Genomic DNA, 21,951 nt, shown 5'->3' with positions numbered 1-21,951 from the left:
ATGAGCAAGTGAAGTGAAGTAGCTTAGAAAAAAAGAGAAAATATATAACTTTGAAATGGAATTAGGCATATTCAGTGTTCATGGTTTAGAGTTTAAAATGTTAATCAAACCTACGATTAGCTCTTATTTTAGGGTTTGCATGTGTATGAGCATTTTTGGTTTGAATAAATTATATTTCCAACATCATATTTGAAAGGATAACAGGATTTTGGACATTTGCCATTGTTATGTTACGAAAGGTATAACACAACGTTTTAAGGATTGGAATCTATCCTGTTTGTCAGGTGGGGGGGAGGCAGGTGTTAATACACACAAAAGCAAAGAACAGAGAGAATAAATGAAGGGAAAGAAAGGGTTCAAACACCTGAAAGCTGCTTGGAGTCCAGTCCAGACGTCACTGCACAGAATGCAAGTCCTGAGACTATTTGTCTGTGCTGGTGTGATTGTGATTCTCGTACTCGTGACTTGCATTTTGTGCATTGACAAAGCCTGAACTGGACTCCAAGCAGCTGTCGGGTATGTTTGAACCTTGGTGGCTGGGTTTTTCATTATTCTAGTAGGCTCATTTATTAGTTGTACAGAATTAGAACCTTTCAGGAGATGGTGCCAAAATTGTTTTCATTTGATGTGACAGAAAATAAATCAATACTCAGGTTTCCCAACCAAATTACTGATTTGACTTTAATTGCCACATCAACAGAGATAATTAAATTCCATGAATGTGTGCATCTTACATAAGTGGTAGGTAAATTACACAAACCCCCAGTCAAGCTTCTCAAGATCAGGGTCAATTTCTTTTACAAAGGTGCTGTAAAAATTATTACACATAAATTTTGACTATTTAAGTTAAACAAAGCTTTGTAACCAAGTTTTCTAATATCACTCATGATTAGCATGGTATTGATGTAGAATTTTGAATTTAGTAATTTAGTTTTAGTTGTGAACAACAAATCTGCTATGCTGCTGTGGAAAACCTGCTTCTTTCCACAACCTCTTTTGTAACCGGACCTCCTCAGTAACCTCTATGTAAGTTATTCGTGCCTACATGGAAATATATTACATCTATATATTCTAATAGTCTACATACACTTTATATTATTAATATTATTAGTCGATCATTTTGACACTGTTGTCGTCAGTGCAGTGCTAAACTTCAAAATGCTGTTTTTGATGTAAAAACAAATTATAAAAAATGAGTGCTAAATTGGGGCTTTTAAAAAGACTATCAAATTCGTTCCAGCAATATTTTGAGTTCGTTTTGTCACATGTGGGCGGACATTGTCATACAGCAAAATATGTTTCTCGATGAAAATGTCAAAGAGACCTCTTTTTGAAACGTGAAGAAACTCTCCTGATAAAGAAGAAATTATGAAATTCGATTTATCATTAACTTTCTGTACCAATTTGTAGGTGATGATTGAGGGTTGTCCACTGCATTTCTCATCAAGAACATTATTTGCCCATCTTTTCAATATTTTACCCATCTGAATACCATTTCATCACTCATAATGTTTGTCCATACACTTGACAATTCTTTTGGCGAATTTCAATTGCTTTCATGCCTTTAGCATCAAGAAAACAAATAACAGCACGTACTTCAGTCAGCGGGATTCTCAATTGACGAGGGAAATATGCACTAACAGACGTAAAATTGATCAATTTTTGCTGTAATTACGTTTATGGCTTGCTAACAGATGAAGGTAAACAGTGCGGGACATTGCAGTGGCATAATTTAAAAACGGTTGTTACTTAAAAACCACACCTCGTACATTTATTTTGAGAATTTTTATCAACATAAGGGTTGTATGGGGCAGAGTCCTGAGATTGGAGAGAAAAATGTTTATAAGTATATGAACAACAGATATCAGTCCCCAAAACGTAAACCTTAATGCTACTTTAACTACTGAAATATTTAAAAAAACACTCAATACTCTTTATGTGAAAACAAGATTAGTTGTTTCTAGTTTCTGTCACTAATGCGTCCAACACACAGTTAGGCTGATTGGGGCTCGGACTGAACAAACCCTGTTGATTACATCTTCATATCTCCCAAATGATTATGTGGATTTCGGGCCCTCCAGCGATATGGCTGCCTTGGTAGACCATGTTGGGAGGAGCAGCTTAGTGATTGGCTGCAACGCTAATTCACACAATGAAGTGTGGGGCAGGACCAACACAAAAAGCAGAGGTAAGTCGTTTTTGGAGTATATAATGTCCCGTAGTCTAGTGATTGCAAATGTGGGTTACGTGTCCTTGCGTTTCGCACACGGACCCGTAAGGAGGTGATAGATGTGACTATGATGACGGAGGATATGGTTAATTGGATACATTACTGGCATGTGTCTGACGAGCCTTTCCTCTCTGATCATGCTCACATCTGCTCTAAAATCGGAGACCTGGAACTTGAAAAAGTTCAGTATAGAAATCTGAGAAACACAGGTTGGTTGTCGTACAAGGAAACCTAAGGGTACAACTAGAATCTGATGGTAATAACCGGAAACGTATTCACAATACATTACAGTTGGACAAATCTGACTTCTGCAATTGTGTGTTCATCGTTCTCAGTTGTCCTGTTATTAACAGTAGATCCAAAGTAGCCTGGTGGAGCTCTGAACTGGCCTCTTTGACGAAGAAAGTCAGGGGAGCTAAAACTTGGGAGACCTACCAACAGACTATTGCACTGTAAAATCGCAAGGTCTGTACACCTAAGAGATTAGGTTGGAAGAAATTCTGCACTGATATTGACAGAGTGCAGGGTTGAGGAAAGCTTTAGAAGCTATTAGCAAAAATCCCATCTCTGCGCTTGGTGGTTTCAGGGATGATGAAGGTATGTATATATATATATATATATATATATATATATATATATATATATATATATATATATATATATATATAAAACAACTGGAGGGAGTTGTAAAAGTTATGATGGCAACACACTATCCAGACTATGATTTATGACAAGGCTCAACCACTCAGCTGTGGAGGGATACTTGTGGGGTGTGCCTTTCACTCACAATGGAGTTTGGCATGTCGTGCAATAACCTTCGGAAGGATTGAGTGAGCGATTATATGAACTCTATTAGTTCATATAAAGCTCCTAGGGGAGACGGAGTGAGGCTGGTTTACTTGCAGTGAGGCCGAAGCTTTTATATTGCTTTATGTCTCTATGGTTAGACCTGCACTAATGTTTAAGGTGGCTAAAAATGGAGGCCAAGTGGCGGTAGCTGGTCTGGCTAATATCCAAAGGATGGCATGCCTTGCTATCACTGGGTGTGCCAGGTGCAATTCTAGACTGTTATCTCAACCTCGCCACTGGACATCATCATTCGGGCTATGGCCATGAGGAGTACCTACTGCCTTCAGCAGGGGGACTTTGGTCGGCCTCGGACTGCAGCAGGGGGCACTACAGAATTAATTAGCATCCTGATTCAGGGGAATGCTCTGCATGATTTCTGATCAGATGCCACAAAACTTTACCTTCAACAAACTTTCAGGATTGTTATACCTTCTAGGGAAGCTTGGTTGGAGGGAAAGAAACCTCTTTCACCAACAGAGCTTGAATGGTTTACAGACAGCTCTAAAACAAAAAGTGTCACAGGCACTGGAATTGTGAGGGTGAGACAATGTAGGGAACTGGTGGTCCCTATGGGTCAGTCTTTCAGGCATAGTCATTATGGAGTGTGTTCGTGAGAATCTTCGTCTGCAGTATAGGAGTAAGACAATTAGCATTTTCACAGATAGCTAGTCAGCATTCAAGGCGATGAATTCTTGTGTGTTCAAATCCAAACTTGTCGGGGATTGCTATCAACTTGTTTCTTCCCTTGCCAGAATCAACAATGTGGCAGTTTGTTGGATTCCTTGTCATGAGGGGATCTTTCCTAGATTTAATTCATCAGCTATCATTTGGATAGTGTTTAGACGATCAGTAAGGACAAAGGACCGCACATGATCAATGTTGTCAACGCAGGTGGTTGAAGATCGTTCTGGCCTTGCACCGTCCATGGTGTCTTGTCGGTCAACATTAAAATGCTTAAATTGACTTGAATGAATTAATTAGATTGCTTAAATTGAACAGATGTTTTCTTCAGAGCATTATCACCATAAACAGTTGTAAACATTTCAGTAACTGCTTGATAAATTCTACCACACCACCAAAAACTTGACTTGATATTGATTTGTTGCTCCGTTGTCAATCTTAATTTTATACAAGCAGTAAAAACAAGGATAACAGAAACTAACATAACTAGCAATAATGTATATAAGAATAAAGTATCTATACATGCATTTAGTTGCAAATTTCTTACGGTTTTTCAATAATGAACTAAAATTTGAGTTATAAAAGTTCAGGTAATGACCCTCCTAGTACTCAAAGAGTTGCAATATTTAATTTTGTGGGTAATAAAATCAGTACCATGAAGTACAAACCTGAATGTTAGGTCTAGATGGTCCATTAATGGAATGCAACGGCACAGGAAAATAAAAGTTGTCAGGTCCTAGCTTGGTCAAACCATCGCTTGCCAGAATGGAAAAGTAGAAGAAACAGTTCTCTTCTGGCTGACCTCCATACCTGCAGTCGTCTATAGAATGCAGCAGTCCGACACTGTTCCAAGATCCCAAGTCTATCACTTGTGCTTTCATCTGTTGAAACAATATTCAGTAAACCTGTAAAATATCCTTCATATTTTACAGAGATGAATAAACTAACACATTCAGTGTGGAAAAAAACAATAGGATCGATAAAATGGGAAGCATTTTATATGACATACTGCACCCACTACCCATACATTTATCCAGTATGTCACCCAAAGTTGACCATTTGCAAACTGTGACATTCTTAAGGTTATTGGTCTCAATAATAAAATTATTTATAAACTTGGAATTGTGTATTGAACCTCAGTGAAGCCTGTTACACGACACACGGTGTGGCGTACTCTTACCTTGTATTATTATGGTTGTACAGTAATTTTTCTTGAATAATAATATATCTGTATGGTGCTAAATTTTATTTCTGTTGAATACCTACTGACATTGCACACATGCTCTAGCAACTATAAAGTAGTTTTGGCAGCAGTAAAACCATAAGGGTTTATTATGTATTTGACAAGATGCACGACTGACACCATATAGTTGATACTAATTTCATGAATTATGATGAGAATAATATCACCATATAGTTAATACTAATATCTTGAATTGTGTAATATTAGGATGAGAAGACATGGCATCCAATGCTAAAATTTGTTACCACTCTGAACATATTGACAGTGCACTGAGAGGAAAACAACAGAAACAGTAATTAAAATACACTCGCAGTTACCCTTGGCTTTATATGCAATATCCTGCTGAATATGGGATATGATATGCATGTATTTTTTAAATGTCATCCAAACACTCCTGAAATAAATGATAATAAATGAAAGATTCCAATCTCTCCATCCATTACAGAAATATTTGATTTTTAAGTTTAAAGAACAGTGTTTTGGAACTCTTAAGTTGGAGAGTGAAACAGTAAAAAAACCAAATAAATAAATTAAATTTCTCTGCAATATTCCATATTATTTGACTGAACAAATACAATGATTTCGATTAACACGAACTATTTTAGACCCATGTGGAGGAATACTAAAGTGGACGTCTGTAGCCTTCTTAGAGAAAGCACTTCTGATGCAAATTAATGGAACCCTAACAAAAGTAATAATTGTCAAACAAAAGTAGCCTTATATCAGGTATATATAGCACATAATGTATAATTCAGTGTTCATGGTTAAGATAAGCAGATATTGAGATAAATTGCAACTGTCTCTTATTTCAGGTTTTAGACGTATAAGAGCACTTCTGATTAGAATGAATTATAAATTATGTCACCACAACTGAGTTGGCCTTGTTGCTCTGATCAAGGAAATATACACTATATGAACGTCTTATAAGCCTACATTGGTCTAAAATCATATACTACTGGCCCTTGTAATCAGTAGTGTAGTGCCGAATTTAGCTGTGCCGGAGCGACCATGGTGTAAGTATAATAGGTGTGCTACCGAGCAGATTCCCTCCGCCCCCCTCGCAAAGGTTGGGCACGTGTCGTCAGTTTGGCGTTCTGACGGCGGCGTTACATTTGCAGACTTCCACTTAAAATGTCGTTTTACCCACTTAAACTAGAGCGATTGTTATACATGTTATATATTCTGGTTCATTATTAAATATACTTTATACCAGTAGTTATTTCATGGTGAAAACTGTAAATATATTATACTTACACCATGGGAGCGGCGAGTTGCTGGGTATAGCAATACAAATCTTTTTGATTATTAATAAAGGACATTTTATTTCATAAACTAGCCTAACAAAATTTGTAATGACAAACAGATAAGCTATGATTTTAGACATACCTTTGAAAAATTACTGTGCTGTCGTGCTAATACATTATTGTAGCCTGAAAAAGAATACCGTAAAAATGCATTGTAAAAACTATTAAATATTGTAAAAGTAATATTTTTACATATTTTCAACGGTAACGCGAACATGAATATTGTGCGATAACCTCTAAAGTATGTCCCAAAATTCCTCTCCTTTTCCATTCCCATTTCCTTTCTTTGGAGGTTCTGCTATTCTTGTTTGGGTGTCGGCTGCTGAACGATGTCTTCTTAGCCATGTCATGACATAGGGGTCAGGCCTCCATCTGCGGAGCGAGGGACCTTGGAGTTTTAAAAACAGTAGGGCTGAGACATAACTTACTGTCAATGAGTTCCTTAATGGTGTGAGGATGTTATTCATACTGCTGCACTCTCTTTCACAGTTAGCGGAACTACAGGGAATTATTTTAGTGCAGTTTATAAGCTCTTGCAGTCCATCAGGTACCCGCCTGCTGTTGTCTAAGTAATCCCTGTAAGCAGTCACAGCTCTGTTATAGACAATAGACAAGAATCTTTATTTGTAGTTTCTTCAAGAAATACAATGGCGTCAACAGAAATGAAATGATATTTTATGTCTCTTGCTTTACAATATTGTAGAATTCGTTGATAGTGTAGACAGGTCGTTCCACTAGCCAGTCCTGGAGACGTCTCTTCAGTTCATTTCCTCTGAAGTTTTTGAGGTTTTGTGGAAGTGAGTTTAGAACTTTACGGCCCAGGTAGGATGGTTTTTTGCTAAAATGTGTTGTCCAATGGGTAGGAAGAGGGTAGTTTAATGCTCCTCGTGTATTGTATGGATGAATGTCTTCATTCCTGGGAAAGTCCATCTGGTCGGTGTAAATGACTGCTGCAAGAAGATAAAGTGCTGTTACGGCTAGGAGCTTCAGTGACTTGAAGGCATCTCTGCAGCTGTCCGTATGATTCAGGTTTGCAAGTGCTCTGACTGCTTTTTTCTGAAGGACTAAAACTTTATTCATGTTGCACTCAGATGTTCCTCCCCAAGATAGTATTCCATATCTGATATGGGATTCGACAAGAGCATAATAAGCTGCTTTGGCTGCATCTGTGCTTGCAATCCACTTTATTCTTCTTACCACGTAGATGCCTGATGAAAGTTTTTTGGTGAGGTTGTGTATGTGGTCATTCCATGAAAGAGCACTATCTATAGTTACAACCCAGTAGCTTTGTTGTATTGTCAACTATAATATTGGGAGTTTCCGGGATTTGCTCATGTCTTCTGCTGAAGTTGATCTGAGTGGTTTTAGACGGATTTATTGCGAGATCGTTTTGAAGACAGTATTGCATTGCATTGTCAGTTGATGTTAAAATGTCTATGTGTAGTCCGAGAGGTGTGTCATTTGTAAAAAGTAGAGTTGTGTCATCTGCATATAAAATGGGTTGAACCCTGGGGTCATTAATGTAATTAGAAAAGTCATTGGTAAAGAGTATATATAGAAAAGGACCCAGGACTGACCCTTGGGGTACTCCTCTACTTACTGGAAGTTGTGTAGATCTATACACACATTTTTTCTTGTTTGCAATTTGTTGAATTTCAACAATTTGCCTTCTACCAGTTAAATAGCTGCCCAGCCAATCTTTTGATAAAACTTTTATCCCCAAAGTTGGTAGTTTTCTCAAAATGAGATCATGGTCAAGACAATCGAATGCTTTAATATAATCCAGCAAAACGGCCGATACAAGCTTCCTATCTTCCAGGTGATCAGTTATTTGTTCAATCAGACTTGTGAGAGCTGTGGTTGTTGACCTTCCTTTAAGAAAACCGTGCTGGTTATTTGATATCAGGCTGTTTTGTTCAAGGTGTTTTGAAATACGTGATAGTGCTATTTTTTCTGCTATTTTTGAAAAGGTTGATATCAATGAAATCGGGCGATAGTTTTCTACTTTTGTAACTGGACCTTTTTTATGCTTCGGATATATTTTGGCAATTTTCAAAGAAGATGGAAAATGACCAGATTTGAAGGATTTATTTATAATGTTTACCAATGGTGGTGCAAATTGTTTAGCACAGTGCTTTACAACTTTTGAAGGGACTTCATCCAGTCCACAAGAAAGCTTAGATTTGAGGGAGGATATCACTGATAGGACTTCTTTTATGGTTGTTGGTGTAAGATTCAATAGCTGTTCGTTAAAGTCTGGAAAGGTGAGTGGTTTGGTTATGGTTATGTTATCCAGTTTTTTTCTATTTTCTTTTAGTGTAGAATCTGCTATTGTTGAAAAATGGTGGTTGAAGAAGTTAGCTATTTGGGAAGGATTACTTAGCATATTCCCTTCTACTTCAAGCATGAGTTTGGGTTCTTCTTTTTGTTTAGACTGCTTTTCTGAATTTATAATGTTCCACAAGGCTTTGGGTTTGTTGTCTGAGTTAGAGATATATTCAGCAGTGACATTTTGCTTAAGATTTCTTAGCTTTAAATCATAAGCTATCTTTTTTGTTATCATAAGTATTCTGTCGTTTTCACTTCCAGTAAGTTTGTACCTGCGTAGAGTGGTTAAAAATTCTTCTTTGAGCATAGCTGTCTCTTCGTCGTAGTGGACTCTCAGTTTATTTCTTGTTTTTATTCTAACCTGTTTTTTGGGGCATACTTTATCTAATGTGTACCTTACAATTTGTTGAAAGCACTCATAGGCCTTCTCTGTGTCATGAGTTTCAAACACACTTTCCCAGTTTTCTTCTGCAAATTCACTTCTCAGACAGTTGAGGTTCTGAGTAGAAAAATTTCTCTTTTCACAAGCAGGTTTCTTGGAAGGTTGTTCGAATTCCACTTTCAGAAAGCAGATTTGACCAGTATGGTCTGAAATACCAGCTTGAAAAATTGTAAAGTCAACAGTGTCTTGTGAGATGTTTGTACAAATACAATCGATGGAGGTTGTTGATAGGTTGGTTATTCTTGTAGCTGGAAGGGGTAGCCGTCTAATACCGAAGGTCAGCAGTTCGTTTCCTAGAAGTGTGCTGTCTGAATTTACTGTTAGGCGATCCATATTTATGTCTCCTATTAAAACAAAGGGTTTGGTTTCAGGTTGGATTGAGGTAAGTATATTTGATAGAAAGTCAACGCCTAACTTCGTTTGTCCAGCTGGTGAACGATATACACCTAGTAAGTAGAAGGACTTGTTCTTGATGTTACATTTTGCTAATGCAGCTTCAAAAGTTAGTTCTAGACATTTGTCTGCTATGTCAATGGCTTCTACCTCTATAATTGATGTTTCACGGATATAGATAGCAACTCCCCCCAATCTGTGGTCTTCTCTGCTATATTCTGTTACAAGATTGTACCCAATGATGTTGGTAAGTGACAATCTATCTTGGCTGAGACCGTGCTCTGTTAGGACTACGAGTGTTGGATGTAAGTCGTTCAAAAGGTGATTTATTCTTTCCACCTTATTTTTTAGTCCTCTAACATTTTGGTGTAGGATAGTGATTGAGGTGGTTTGGTTTGTTTTTGTGCTGTGTTCCAAAAGGCTCTGGTGTTTGGCTTGTTTGTGATCGGTTTGTATTTTTCTCTCTTGTGGATTGTACCTAAAAAATGAGAATCATTTAATAGTGAGGTATGGTCTGATTCTTTGGATGCTGTGTGCGAGATATCTATGTTAAGATTGTGTGGAGAGTCCTGCCCTGCAGTTTTTAACAAAACATGTTCAACTTGTTTACAGGCAGGGGATATTGTCCCTAGGCTATCTATATATTTGTTCAGAAAGTCTTCATATGTTTCTTCTTTTTCCAGTTTAGTAGCAGTCATTGGTGGCTTCCTGTCTTTAACTTTGTGCACTGTCAGAGTGTTGTTTCTTGGTGGTCTAGTAGCCGTGACTTCCTCATAGTTTGAGTGTGTATTGTAATGCATTGCATTTGTGACAGTATTGCTTTTTTCTTTTACATGTTTTTTGTTTTTTGCTACCTGGAGAGAAATGCTGAACTGGTTTTGGCGCTGAACTGGTCTTATTTTACTTGGTGCTAAACTAGTTATTTTTGAAAGAGACCCTTTCCTAATAATAGGTGTGTTTTGTGTTACTTTCACAGATGTGTTTGGTTCCGGCTTATTTTGATTTTGCATTTGTTGGTGTAGCATCACTGTAACTGATGTTCCACTTGGTCTTGACAGGTAGTTAGCTGAGTGAGTTGGTATAGTACAAGAGCAAGATTGCTTTGCTTGTGCAAGTCTGTACCAGTAGTTTGCGCTTCTGGAGAAGTAAATTCTATCACCTTGGTGTGTAGGTCAGCACTTAAAGTTTGCGTTTCCACATTTTTACTTACTCCAATTTTTTGATTTCTTGTATCTCGATTTGAGGTAATGTTCTTTTCAAGATTTCTAATTGTATTCTTTAAGTTACTAATTGCCTTTACATAGTCATCAATAAATTGTCCTTGTTTATTGTCGTGCTCTTCAAAAAAGGCTTGTGTGTCTAAGCGAAGTTTCTTTTCTTTTTCCAATTGGACTTGCGTTTCAGAAATATTCTGTAGTAGCCTTTCTATTTTATTGATGAACTTATTTTCTTCACTTTCCATCTTCTCAATCTTTTCTTCCAGAGTTACTATTGTAGCTTCTAGTCTAATATTTTTCTCCTTCAGGAAGTTATTTTCTTCTAGAAGAGCTGCTCCTATCTTTGCGGCCATTTTTAATTTTTCTTCATTATCTTCTAGATTGTGTAGAACGTTACTCTCATTCAGACTACGTTCGAGTTCATCTAATGAGGTATACAAGACATCTGGGCTTTTGGAAGAGCTAGCTTTATATGCCACTTCTGCTTCAGCTAGGGCTTTGTTAAATTTTCCATTTTTGAAATTTTCTGTTTGTGGTATACCGTGGATATGAACGTTTGTAGAATATAAAGATAGACAGGACTCTTTCACTGTGGCTGTTGTACTGTCGCCAAAAAATGTGACAGAAAATGTTACAGAAAATGTTGAAGCTTTGTTTTCATGTTTTACTATTTCTGTTATTGTGGCAGGCCAGTGACGTATTCCTTTTAGTTTAGCGAAAACTATGTCCCCCTCTGAGAATTGTTGTTTATTGCAAGCCATATCTAATAGGCTCAAAACTGAAGTGGGACAGTTTTTACAGCCTTCAGTTTTGACAGAATCCTATTGCAATACACTGTTGTTGTCTGGTTGCATTCTTAAATCAGCAGGCACTGACAGATGTGGTTGATATTAGATTGGCTCAGTCCTCTTGGTAAATAATACAGTCCACTTCCTAAACTAAAAATTTACTGAGCCAGTTGCCTTCGGATTCTTGGATGTGATTCAAGCAGTACACTGTTGTAATCGTGTTGCGTCGCTGAGATGCAGGCACCATTGAGTGTTTGCTCTTTAGCTTAGAGTGGTAGTAGTCTGGTGCTATGGTTTTGAAGGATGTCAAGTTGTTGAAGATATTGTAGAGTTATTGATATATTATTTGCATAATATTTCTGTCAGAAAAGAAATACTTGGGAATAAATATTAAGTTAGTTAGGAATAATAGTTAAGGATTGCAAGTAATCAAACTTGTTCGTTATCAGATAACACAAGATGCATTAAACAACCTCAGTCAAGTTTCAAGGTCAACACAATCAAGATAATAGTCAAAGCTTTATCAATTGTCAATGTCAAAGTTCGGTTGTGCTGTGGTTGGGGATGGAATAGTCTCAGACAGGAAACTACCACAGTTATCAAATGCAGGTTATAACTTCTTGTCAAAAATAAAGCTAAGAGATTGTTAATATTACTATTCCCTTATTGAAGACACTGGAAGGAGTGTTAGTTTTTAATAAAATCTTGACTACTTGCAGTGATTTTCACAACCCTAAGCTTTTTAAATAATAAACCACAGTTAATCCAACAGTCACAAAACATGTGATTGAGTGAGCTGTATAGGTGAGTTTTTTACAATGTTATTTATCCCTAATACTTAAATTTATGGAGTAAAATTTACTATCTCAAAATTATTTAAATACTTAGCCAAAACACCCTGTTGATGTTCAACTTGAAGGGTTTGCATAGCTGCTCCACTTGAGTTTGGCCAAACCCAGGTTGAATATATCAGTAGGCCAGTATTCGGGTTCCAAAACTTTTAGTTGCTCTACAAACTCCTCGTTCTTGACAATTTCTTCGCCTAAGCTAGCGGTAAACATTCTCTTCTTTAAGTTGCTGATTACACTAGAAATCAACTGCTCACCATTAAATTAACGATTTTAGGGTTTTCATTTAACTTTACAGAAGTGAACAGCCTTCCCTCATGGCGACTTGTACCTCCAGAACTCTTGTCCCAGGTTTTTCTTTCAAAGATTCCAGATATCTGGTTGATCTATGAATCAGTCTGTCTGCAAATACAGGGGACGTGCTTCTGTGTTCCAGACTTTCAGACAACAAAAAAATTCAGCAAGAATGTCATACATAAATGCTAAGTTTAACAAAAACTTATGGGAAGTCAGCTTCTTCAATAAACCATTATATTTGCATCTATCAGAGGATGTTCTCTCAGGATCATCCATTGCTTTGGAGAAGTGGCTGGCTAAGGCTTGATAAACAATCCACACGGCTGAAACAGTATGAAAACTGCTTGCTACCCACCTCGTGCATAAAGTTCTGCCGATTTTATTCATATGAATATCGAGCTCCGGTGCACATTCTTTTAACTCTCGCTGATTCTTTGGAGATGTGCTGTACAATGAATAAAGTTTATCCATGAATGACTGGAAATGGTTAACCCCGGCTATTTCACTTACAGCATCCCCAATAGCCAGTTCCAGTCTGTGATTCGTACAGTGCAATATGATAACATTAGGGTCAACAAATAAAAATCTCCTTGCTACACCTGAGTGCTTTCCCAACATGGCGTTCGCCCCGTCGCTTGTAAAGGAAACCAAGTTTTGTTTTAAGTACTCGCCATTAAAACCATATCCTACAAGGCATTGGTGAACACTGTTAAAAACTGTCTCAGCTTTTTGATCAGAAAGCTCGACTAAGTCCAAAAATAAAGTACTTGGTGGTTTATCCTTGCTAAATTCACATTTTAAATATACATGAGGACGGATTTAGAACTAATGCTTGTGGATTCATCAATGATTATTGACAGTTTTCCAGAAATTTCCTTTACTTGATTCAAAATGTGCATTTTCATTTGATTTGAAATATGATCTATTATTTCGATCGCGCTATACCTTGATTGAAGGCCTACGCCAACATCTATCCCATTTAGTTTTTGTAGCTCAAGCAATCCGAAATGGTCGCTGTACGGACGGTTGTTTTGAGCAATAAAATATGCCGATCTAAACACAGCCTTAGTTGAATCGAGCTGAGCTTGATTCATTTGATCAATTACTTGTGGCGTCGAATGTTTGTTTGATTTGTCAATAATTGTTTGAGCGATTTGGTGAGCTTTCGACTGTTTATGTCCAATAATCTTTTTCCTCAAAGATTTGAGTTGATTTGTTCTATTTGAGCCATAAAAACAAACTTTGTACGAACGCCACTCATAAGAAAGCGAAACATGTTCTTTTTTGTAAGCTCCCAAATTACCGACTTCAAAACAAATTTTACAGCCTAATTTACCTTCCTTTGAGTCTATCCAAGGAAAAGCCGCCTTCTTTCTCTCCCACATATCTTCTGTCCAAATATCAGGCCACTGTGTTCTGTGGGGGGGGGGGGGTCATCTGCTCGAACTTCCTTTTCATTAGGCTCAGGCTCAGCGAGGTTACTTATTTTAATTTTATCTTTTGGATTTGATGTTCCAGGAACTGGATTTGAGTCAGTCATACTAGGGGCACTAAAAAATGACGTTATATATTCTTGTTTAGGTTTTGGTTCCATCACTTCACAAAATTCACAAACTAATAATTAAAAAATTAGTAATAGGCTTTCACAAATGTATTATAGAGGACTCAACTCAAACAAAACTAACAGTATATACGGTACGCTGTTTGAACTCAACCACTTCTACTAAGACTTTCGACGCTAACAGTTTAATACAAGCACTCACAACAACATAGAGACCGGGAACGCGAATAACAAGTCTCGACCGTCTGTGTAAGTATACACTTTCTGCAGTTAGTAGGAGATGGACGGGCGGGGTGTTATGGCACACCTGTCATGGGAGGGGGAGAGGGAGAGTGAGAGAGCATCCTGATTTTTATGAAGGCGCTAGTTGCGAGTTACAAGAGTTGTCTATTGCACAGCGCCTACAATTACCTTGATACCACTCAACGGACATATAAGTGATGTGGGTTTGTTCTGGCCTTTTTATTATCCAGCGACTCATCACCCGCCTACCACTTTTTACAGGCGGATGGCGCTCCAGTTCACAGCTCCGGCTCTAGATGCTATGCCGGAGCGACGCTCCGCTTCTTAAAGCTGTGCCGGAGCACCGCTCCGGCCCCACTACACCACTGCTTGTAATCTACTTTGGGTCTAAGATATTTTCAGTACCATAGTTGAGTACTTGTTGCCCTGATTAGGACTGAGAAGCCTACGATAGTCAAAGCTGTTTTAATTTATTTATGGTCTAATGTTTTTTATGTTGCCAAAGTTGATTTTCTTGTTGTCTTGATGAAGAAAATACTGTATATACATACATAGGCTTGAGAAGCCTAATTCAATCAAAAAGTGTTTCCATCAGACGCTTGTAATCTACTTACAGTATAAAGGATAGTGAAAAATCCTAACTTCTGTAAAAAACAAATAATACTAATGCTACCGAATGGATAATATTGTAAACTCAACTAAGTGCTTGTTCAGGTTTATACCTTCTAGTTGAACCTACCACTAAGCACAGCAAAAACTGATGTTTCACTTAAATCTGGGCAACCTTATGGATGTCCAGGAGTGGCACATCACTAACCACAAATTTGAAGATTCTGGAGAGCAAGGGTAATTCTATTCTACTGCGGGAGATTGGAGTTGGAGTTTTGTGAGGTTTTTTCCCTAATTATCAGAGGTTTTTGCTAACCTCAACAAGGATGTGCCACCCACCGCCTACTTCGACTGGAGAGGCCGGTTCAGAGCTGGCCTCCCCTTCTTCCGGGGGGGGGGGGGGGGGGGGCGACATGACTTTGAGATTAGTGCCCTAATCCTTCCTTATGGATCTTGATTGGAGGCAGCCCCTACCCCCTAACCTTACCCATTCTGAATATCCTGTCACTCTGGAAGCAGCGCTAAGGTTCTTATAGGACTAAGTGCAATTTATAAGCTTTTTGTCCTAAGAGAACAAAAAAAAGTGCTTGTTCAACTTAAACAGCCATCTGTTTGGAGTTTTATGGAAGTTTAAACATGTACAACTAAATATAAGATTGTATTTATATACTAAGTTGTCTGATAAATATACTTGTATAGTAAAAAAATATTAAAGCAATTTGCTATGACGAGCTGAGGTCATCACCATGCTATCAGTCCTAGCCTTCCCCCCCCCCTATAACTTGCTAGATGACATATCCTATTAACAATTTGAAATTAATGTTAGACTCAAATTATCATTTCAACAAATAAAACCGTCCTTTTTTAGGTATAATTTTCAGATAAAACTTTCAACCAATGTAAACATGTTCAAAAAACGTGCTACAATTTAGAACAGCTCTTAAATAATTATGTTACAGTTTATTGACTTACCATGGTAATTGGATATGTCTCTGTAAGAACAGGAGTAAATGAATGCCAGTTATACACATTCAATTGAACTTCTGCATTCATTGATGTGTTCAAGTTGAGATCTGAGATTACATGAACTCTAAGTTGCTTCGTAATGTCTACACTGGGAGATACCAAAATTGGTGCAAAAAAATTAACTGCAAAATAGTGTAGCATCTTCCATTTCCCGCTTAGTTCTAGAACAGTCCAATATGTAATTATTTATTAAACAAATAAATATATGTATGCATACAAATAAATTATACTTATATCCTAAATCTATAATTTATCTATTTAAATCTATAATACTTAAAATTATATTATAGATTTTTTTATTAGTCACAAGGTATTTTACAGAAAGGCATAAGCCAGTCAACCAGTACCAGTATAATTTAATTGCTGCATATAATTTATTTTCTTTACTGCACACTACTCTACACTATTGCACTTATAAATAAATTTAAGGCACGTATTTTAAATATTACGTTTCTTAACTTAAGTTACTGTAAGAAAGTTAATGTAGGAACTATATGGTATTTGAAAAAATAAAGTGTTACCAGCCTTGGCCATTGTATATTCTGAACATTGAAAACAAGAAATACCATATTATTTTCTCTGGCACTGCTGAGACTGCTATCTGTAGGGAAAACTTTTACATGATGCGAATAGCAAAAGGGGATTCAGAAAAAAACAAACAAAAAATATAAATAAGGAATTAATAAATTTCAAAATTCAATTACTATGCTAAGATCTGAATTGCAAAAAAATATAAACAAAGTCATGACATAAATGTAAAATCAACATTAACACAGAAACTTTACAAATCAATTACATACCACCTATAATTCTATTACTTACAGCAATGCAGACTAAGCTAGAAAAAACACTTAAGTTTCCAAAAATGTCTGTGGCTGAGAATTGAACAAGAAATCAGAACAACTGACAGAAAAGGAAATTTTGATACTACAATTCATAGGAAGAGAAAAAGTATTTTCCATGTAAAATCTATCTCTAATTATCAGTCTACAGATAATTTATTTAATTTGTTTAATAAATTATCACACACTAAATTAAATTTTTCCGACCATATCAATATGTTAAATAAGAAACTTAATTCAACCAGATATGCTTTGAGTATGCTAGTTCGAATAACATCTTTGGAAGTTGGTTTAGCTGTATATGCCCATGTATACTAAATGTTAAGTTATGGAATTACTTTGTGGGGTAACTGCTCAGATGTGCAAAAACTCTTTATTTGTCAAAAGTCAATTATTAGAACAATAGGTCATTGCAACTCAAGAACAACATGTAAACCGTTATTTAAAAAATTTAACATCCTTACTTTGCCATGTATATACATTTTTGAAATGCTTAAATTAGTACATAAGAATCCTGATCAATTTGAAAAATACAAATTTAATCATAGATATCAAACAAGAAATTGTAATTTGTTTCAATATCCAGCACATAAACTAAAAAAAATTTGAAACTAGTCCTCTTTATCTAGGTTTGAAATTATATAATAATATTCCACAGGCATATAAAAAACTTCCCTTATCTACATATACAAAAAACTTAAAAGAAGCTCTTTGTCAAAAAACACATTATAGTGTAAATGAATTCTTTTAAGATAGTGTATGATGATAACGAATAGTAAAAATATATCTTTAAAAACATCTACAATAGGTTTAGCCTTGGATTTATTCAATGTTTTTTTTAATGTTTTATAGATCAATGTATCAAAAGTTATTTTTTATAAGTATGAAAGTAATGTTTTAGAATGAGTTTAGTAATGAAGATTTTAATCATTGACTATGTACCAGTTTTTATTACATTGTGATACCAGAAAACGTATTGTACAATAAATATTTGTCTATTGTCTATTGTTGTGAATCAACAAAACAGTGAATTGACCAGTTATACTGATATTAGCAGCTTTGGAGGAAATTATTTCATAAAATAAGGGGAACCATTGAAATAAGTGATAAAGTGAATCATTTTACTTTTTGTAAAGTAATAATAAGATTAACTACCCATAATCTTGAATATATTTCTATAAGAATATATATTTTGTAAGATTGTATACAAATTTAAGTGAAAGAAAATGTATTAATAATATATGCACACATAAAATTGGTAACAGACTGTACCGAGTGAGGACCAGGATGGAGCTTGCCACACATCATTGAGCTGCCAGTAGAGAGCTCCCATAGTCAACCCTTGGCCAAGGTGATCTACCGAGTTGCGCCCTCGTCTGTAAGATTCTGTCTCTGTCTTGATACACATGGCTTGGTTTACCTTGAAAAATCATGAAAAAGCATAAATCCTAGAATGATAACACTGAGATTATAAAAAAAATTAAAATGTAAGTATTAAAAATGTTACTTGCACTTGAATTTTGACAAATTACATGACAGAACATGAAATGATTATGTATTGTAAGGAAATCAACAAATATTGTTATATGTGAGAACTAATATAAATTTAAAAATTTATAATTAGAATACGTATTTGAAAATTAGGTTACTATAATTCGATACATAAGACTTAAATGTCATAAAAGTACCGTAGCATTACTATATATTTCTTGGTACTACTGTATTATAAGTCATATGAAAGCACATACCAAATTTAGAGTACCACAAAGATTACCTGACTCAGATAGATAAATGTCTCTAGATCAGCATTCTCAGGTATATAAAGGTTGTACTGAGTTTGAAGAGTGATTTGCTCATAACCGCCAAGATGATGCTGTCTGCTGTTCATGAACTCGGAGGACAGTGAGAGATCGCCAGGCAGTGTGATGTTAGTGAATGATTCAATTGATGGCAAAGACATTATCCCATACTCTGACGTAAAACGGGTTTTCGGGAATACCGCAGAGTCCCACAAGTCCAGAGTATATTGATACCAATGAACTGGAAAAAGAGGAAATTAGTGAGCATTTTATGATTTGAAATTATTTGTTTATTGTACAGGATGGCACAAAAAGATCACATAGATTTTTGGGTAGTGTATGCTGTAGCAATAAATGACCTCTGTTGAGGGCTATCTTTTTGTAGGTTATAGCATCTAACCTCAGTTTCAATAGTCTAACACCAACGTATATGCTTTTGAACAATATTTCAAATATAATAAATATGTTATCACTGTACAATGTTTTTCTGAACAGAGTTCAACGTTGAGTGTGATGGTTCAACACAATTCTTTTAACACAATATCTTTCCTTGTCCTCATATTGTACATTTTTCCACAAAATGCTAGTTATAGAACCTCAGTTCTTTGAAGTCCTTGCTGCTCCACTTGGCGACCTTAAGCATGTCTCGTTTCTTGCTATAGTCATCGTTTGAACAGTGATTTAAAATTCCATACTTAAAAGACTATGATTTTTCCTAAGCTTTATTGATTTTGACAAACAAGAATTTTTTGTGACATAATAATTGATGTTTTTGCAACTAGACAAGATGGAGCCACTTTCCACACAGCTAGAGAAATAACTGTGTAGGCCTATGAAAGTAGTGAGAGGAATGTTTTCTTAATACATGACTTCATAATTCGGCAATATCCACTGGCTTACATATTCACCAGTCTGTCAGCTAGTGATTACTTCTTATGGGAAGAATTGAAATTCAAAGTTTACTGCCGCAAAAATCACTCACTCAACGATTTGAAACTTACAATAAGTGAAAAAATTTTAAGACCCGATTTGATAATGTGACAGCAATACCAAATCTAGTCAACTATTTAAAAAAATAGATTTTATGAAGAGAAGGTATGTAACTTTATCTATTCATAGTCATGTATGTAAGAGGTAAAAAATGTATAAAAATGGAAAAATACATTACGTTAATATATAGAAGAACTTAAACCAAGAGCAAATACTTCAATTGAAACCATCAAGATGAGAAAGCTGATGAGAAGTCCAATATCTTTATGTTAAATGTTTTAAGGAGTAACTTACATGTACTACTTCAACTTTCAAAAAATAATTACTAGAATAATGACCAATATGTATTCATAAAGAATTCAAAAGTGTAACTATGTAGGATCTGTATTCTTAAGCTTAGGTATATAAGTTGTGATTGCTATAAAATAAATGTGAGTACAAGTACAGAAAAAATTACTACAAAATTTCCATTTCCCACAAAAATGTTTCATTGTGTGGGACCAAAATGATGAGTCAGAGCTAAGAAGGTCAGAAAATTGAACATATATTTAAGCAGGTATTTGTTGAATGCAAAAATCCTCTTGTATAGATGACAGGATTGTTGGTGAAAGTGCCAAGCAATATACTCCTTCCTAACAAAGAGTTGGGCTATTTATTGATCCAACAGCAATGAGATCAATATTTGTGAGAGGTTCACAGAGAACTATGTCTGATCATATTTTACAAATTCCTACAAGTTGTTTATTAGTCATGTCAACATATCCCCCAAATACGTTTACCCCCCCCCCCTCCTCAAAGGGGGAAGATAACATGTTTGGAGCATGCCCATTTGGGCAGAGTTATTTACCAGCATCATGAAGTATTACTGTGAATCATACAAAATTCCAAGTTCATAATCAATGACATTTCAGTTTAAAGGGAATAACATTGATATTTTCAACAGGAAAATGTTTAGGCAAACAGTTTCTTAAATACAATGAACATCTACTGTGCAATTAGAGAGGCTCTCACACTCAGTGTTACCTTTTAAATGTTTATGCAACTTACTCAAAAATACTTATGCTATCCGTTAACATTTCTTTATCACATCCATATGTTATCATAACATCTCAAGGGTCTCAGGATATAGTTTCTCAAGCAAAATGCGATTTGACATTTGACATGGAGCTCTAAAGATAACATTTCAAAATTCGGTAAACGCAACCACTGTCAAAAACTACCTACACCTTTCCGCTGCAACAACAGAAGAAATCAGCAGGTGATGTAGCCAAATACTGTTTGAATATAGACAAAAATTCTAAAAATGTTTTGACTCCACATATGCAACTACCAAACTAAATATGAAAATGAGTTAAAAGAAAACCTAGGAGTATTTAGATACTATCCATGAAAAATTAATGGTAATTTTACTATTGTTTGAATTAATTTTTAAAATGTTAAATTATAAAATATGACAATGTAGCTCTTCTTTTATGTACTTTGTGTAATCTCCGAAAAAGCAAATAGATTTATCCCAGTATTGCATTGATTTTATCTGTGAAGTCTCAGCAATTAAACTGGTACACTATGATCTTATCATTGTGTCAGTTTATAGAACTCCAAATTCAGATTTTGGGGTTTTTTTAAATAAGTTAGATGTTTTAATGTCATATATAGTATCTAAATCTTGCAAATATTTTGCTATAACAGGTGATTTTAATGTAAATATTTTAGAAACTCATAGGTTAGATGTTCAATGTTTTTTAGATGTTTTTAGATCCTTTAATTTATTTCCAACTAATTTTAAAGCAACTAGAGATTTGGCCTGTTTGGACAATGTATTCACAAATTTGGATGGTAGTAGTTTTGACTCCTTCTTACTTGAACAAGACCTAATATCAGACCATGCTGGCTTATGGGTAAAATTTTTCATTTTGCCAAAAACATTAAAAAATAGTCAATGTTTTAAGAAAACAACGGAAAATTGTACCAAACGATTAATATCCCCTGAAAAACTACATAATCTAAAAGAATGTCTAAGTAATCTTGACTGGGGCAGTGTGTGTAATAATTGTAATGTAAATGTTATTGTTAAGTCATTTGTAAATATTTTAAGTGTTTATTTTAATATGTATTGTCCAAAAATATCTGTAAAATGTAAACCTAAGAGAATTAACAAGGGGAACTGGTTTACTCCTGAATTAAGTATGATGAGAAATCAACTTTTAACTTTGTATGACAAATGGAAGGATACTTCAAGTTTAGTAGATAAGGCACGTTTT

The 21,951-nt window shown here is 35.5% G+C and overlaps 1 protein-coding gene across 4 annotated transcripts in view; it reads right to left on the bottom strand.

Moving 5' to 3' along the window:
* Positions 1-21,951, bottom strand: part of LOC124372192 (beta-mannosidase-like) — a 49,457-nt gene that overhangs the window by 1,795 nt on the left and 25,711 nt on the right. For all 4 annotated transcript variants that reach the window (XM_046830562.1, XM_046830568.1, XM_046830570.1 and 1 more), the window contains exons 11-14: positions 18,676-18,941; positions 18,174-18,321; positions 16,006-16,220; positions 4,429-4,641 (exon numbers count right to left, since the gene is read on the bottom strand). In XM_046830562.1, the coding sequence (XP_046686518.1) occupies positions 4,429-4,641; positions 16,006-16,220; positions 18,174-18,321; positions 18,676-18,941 (842 nt within the window). The remainder of the gene's footprint in view (positions 1-4,428; positions 4,642-16,005; positions 16,221-18,173; positions 18,322-18,675; positions 18,942-21,951) is intronic.

This window comes from Homalodisca vitripennis, chromosome 1, assembly GCF_021130785.1.
Source record: "Homalodisca vitripennis isolate AUS2020 chromosome 1, UT_GWSS_2.1, whole genome shotgun sequence".
Classification (NCBI taxonomy): Eukaryota; Metazoa; Arthropoda; class Insecta; order Hemiptera; family Cicadellidae; genus Homalodisca; species Homalodisca vitripennis.
Note: the sequence above shows the minus strand (reverse complement) of the source record. Positions and strands in the feature narration are given on the sequence as shown.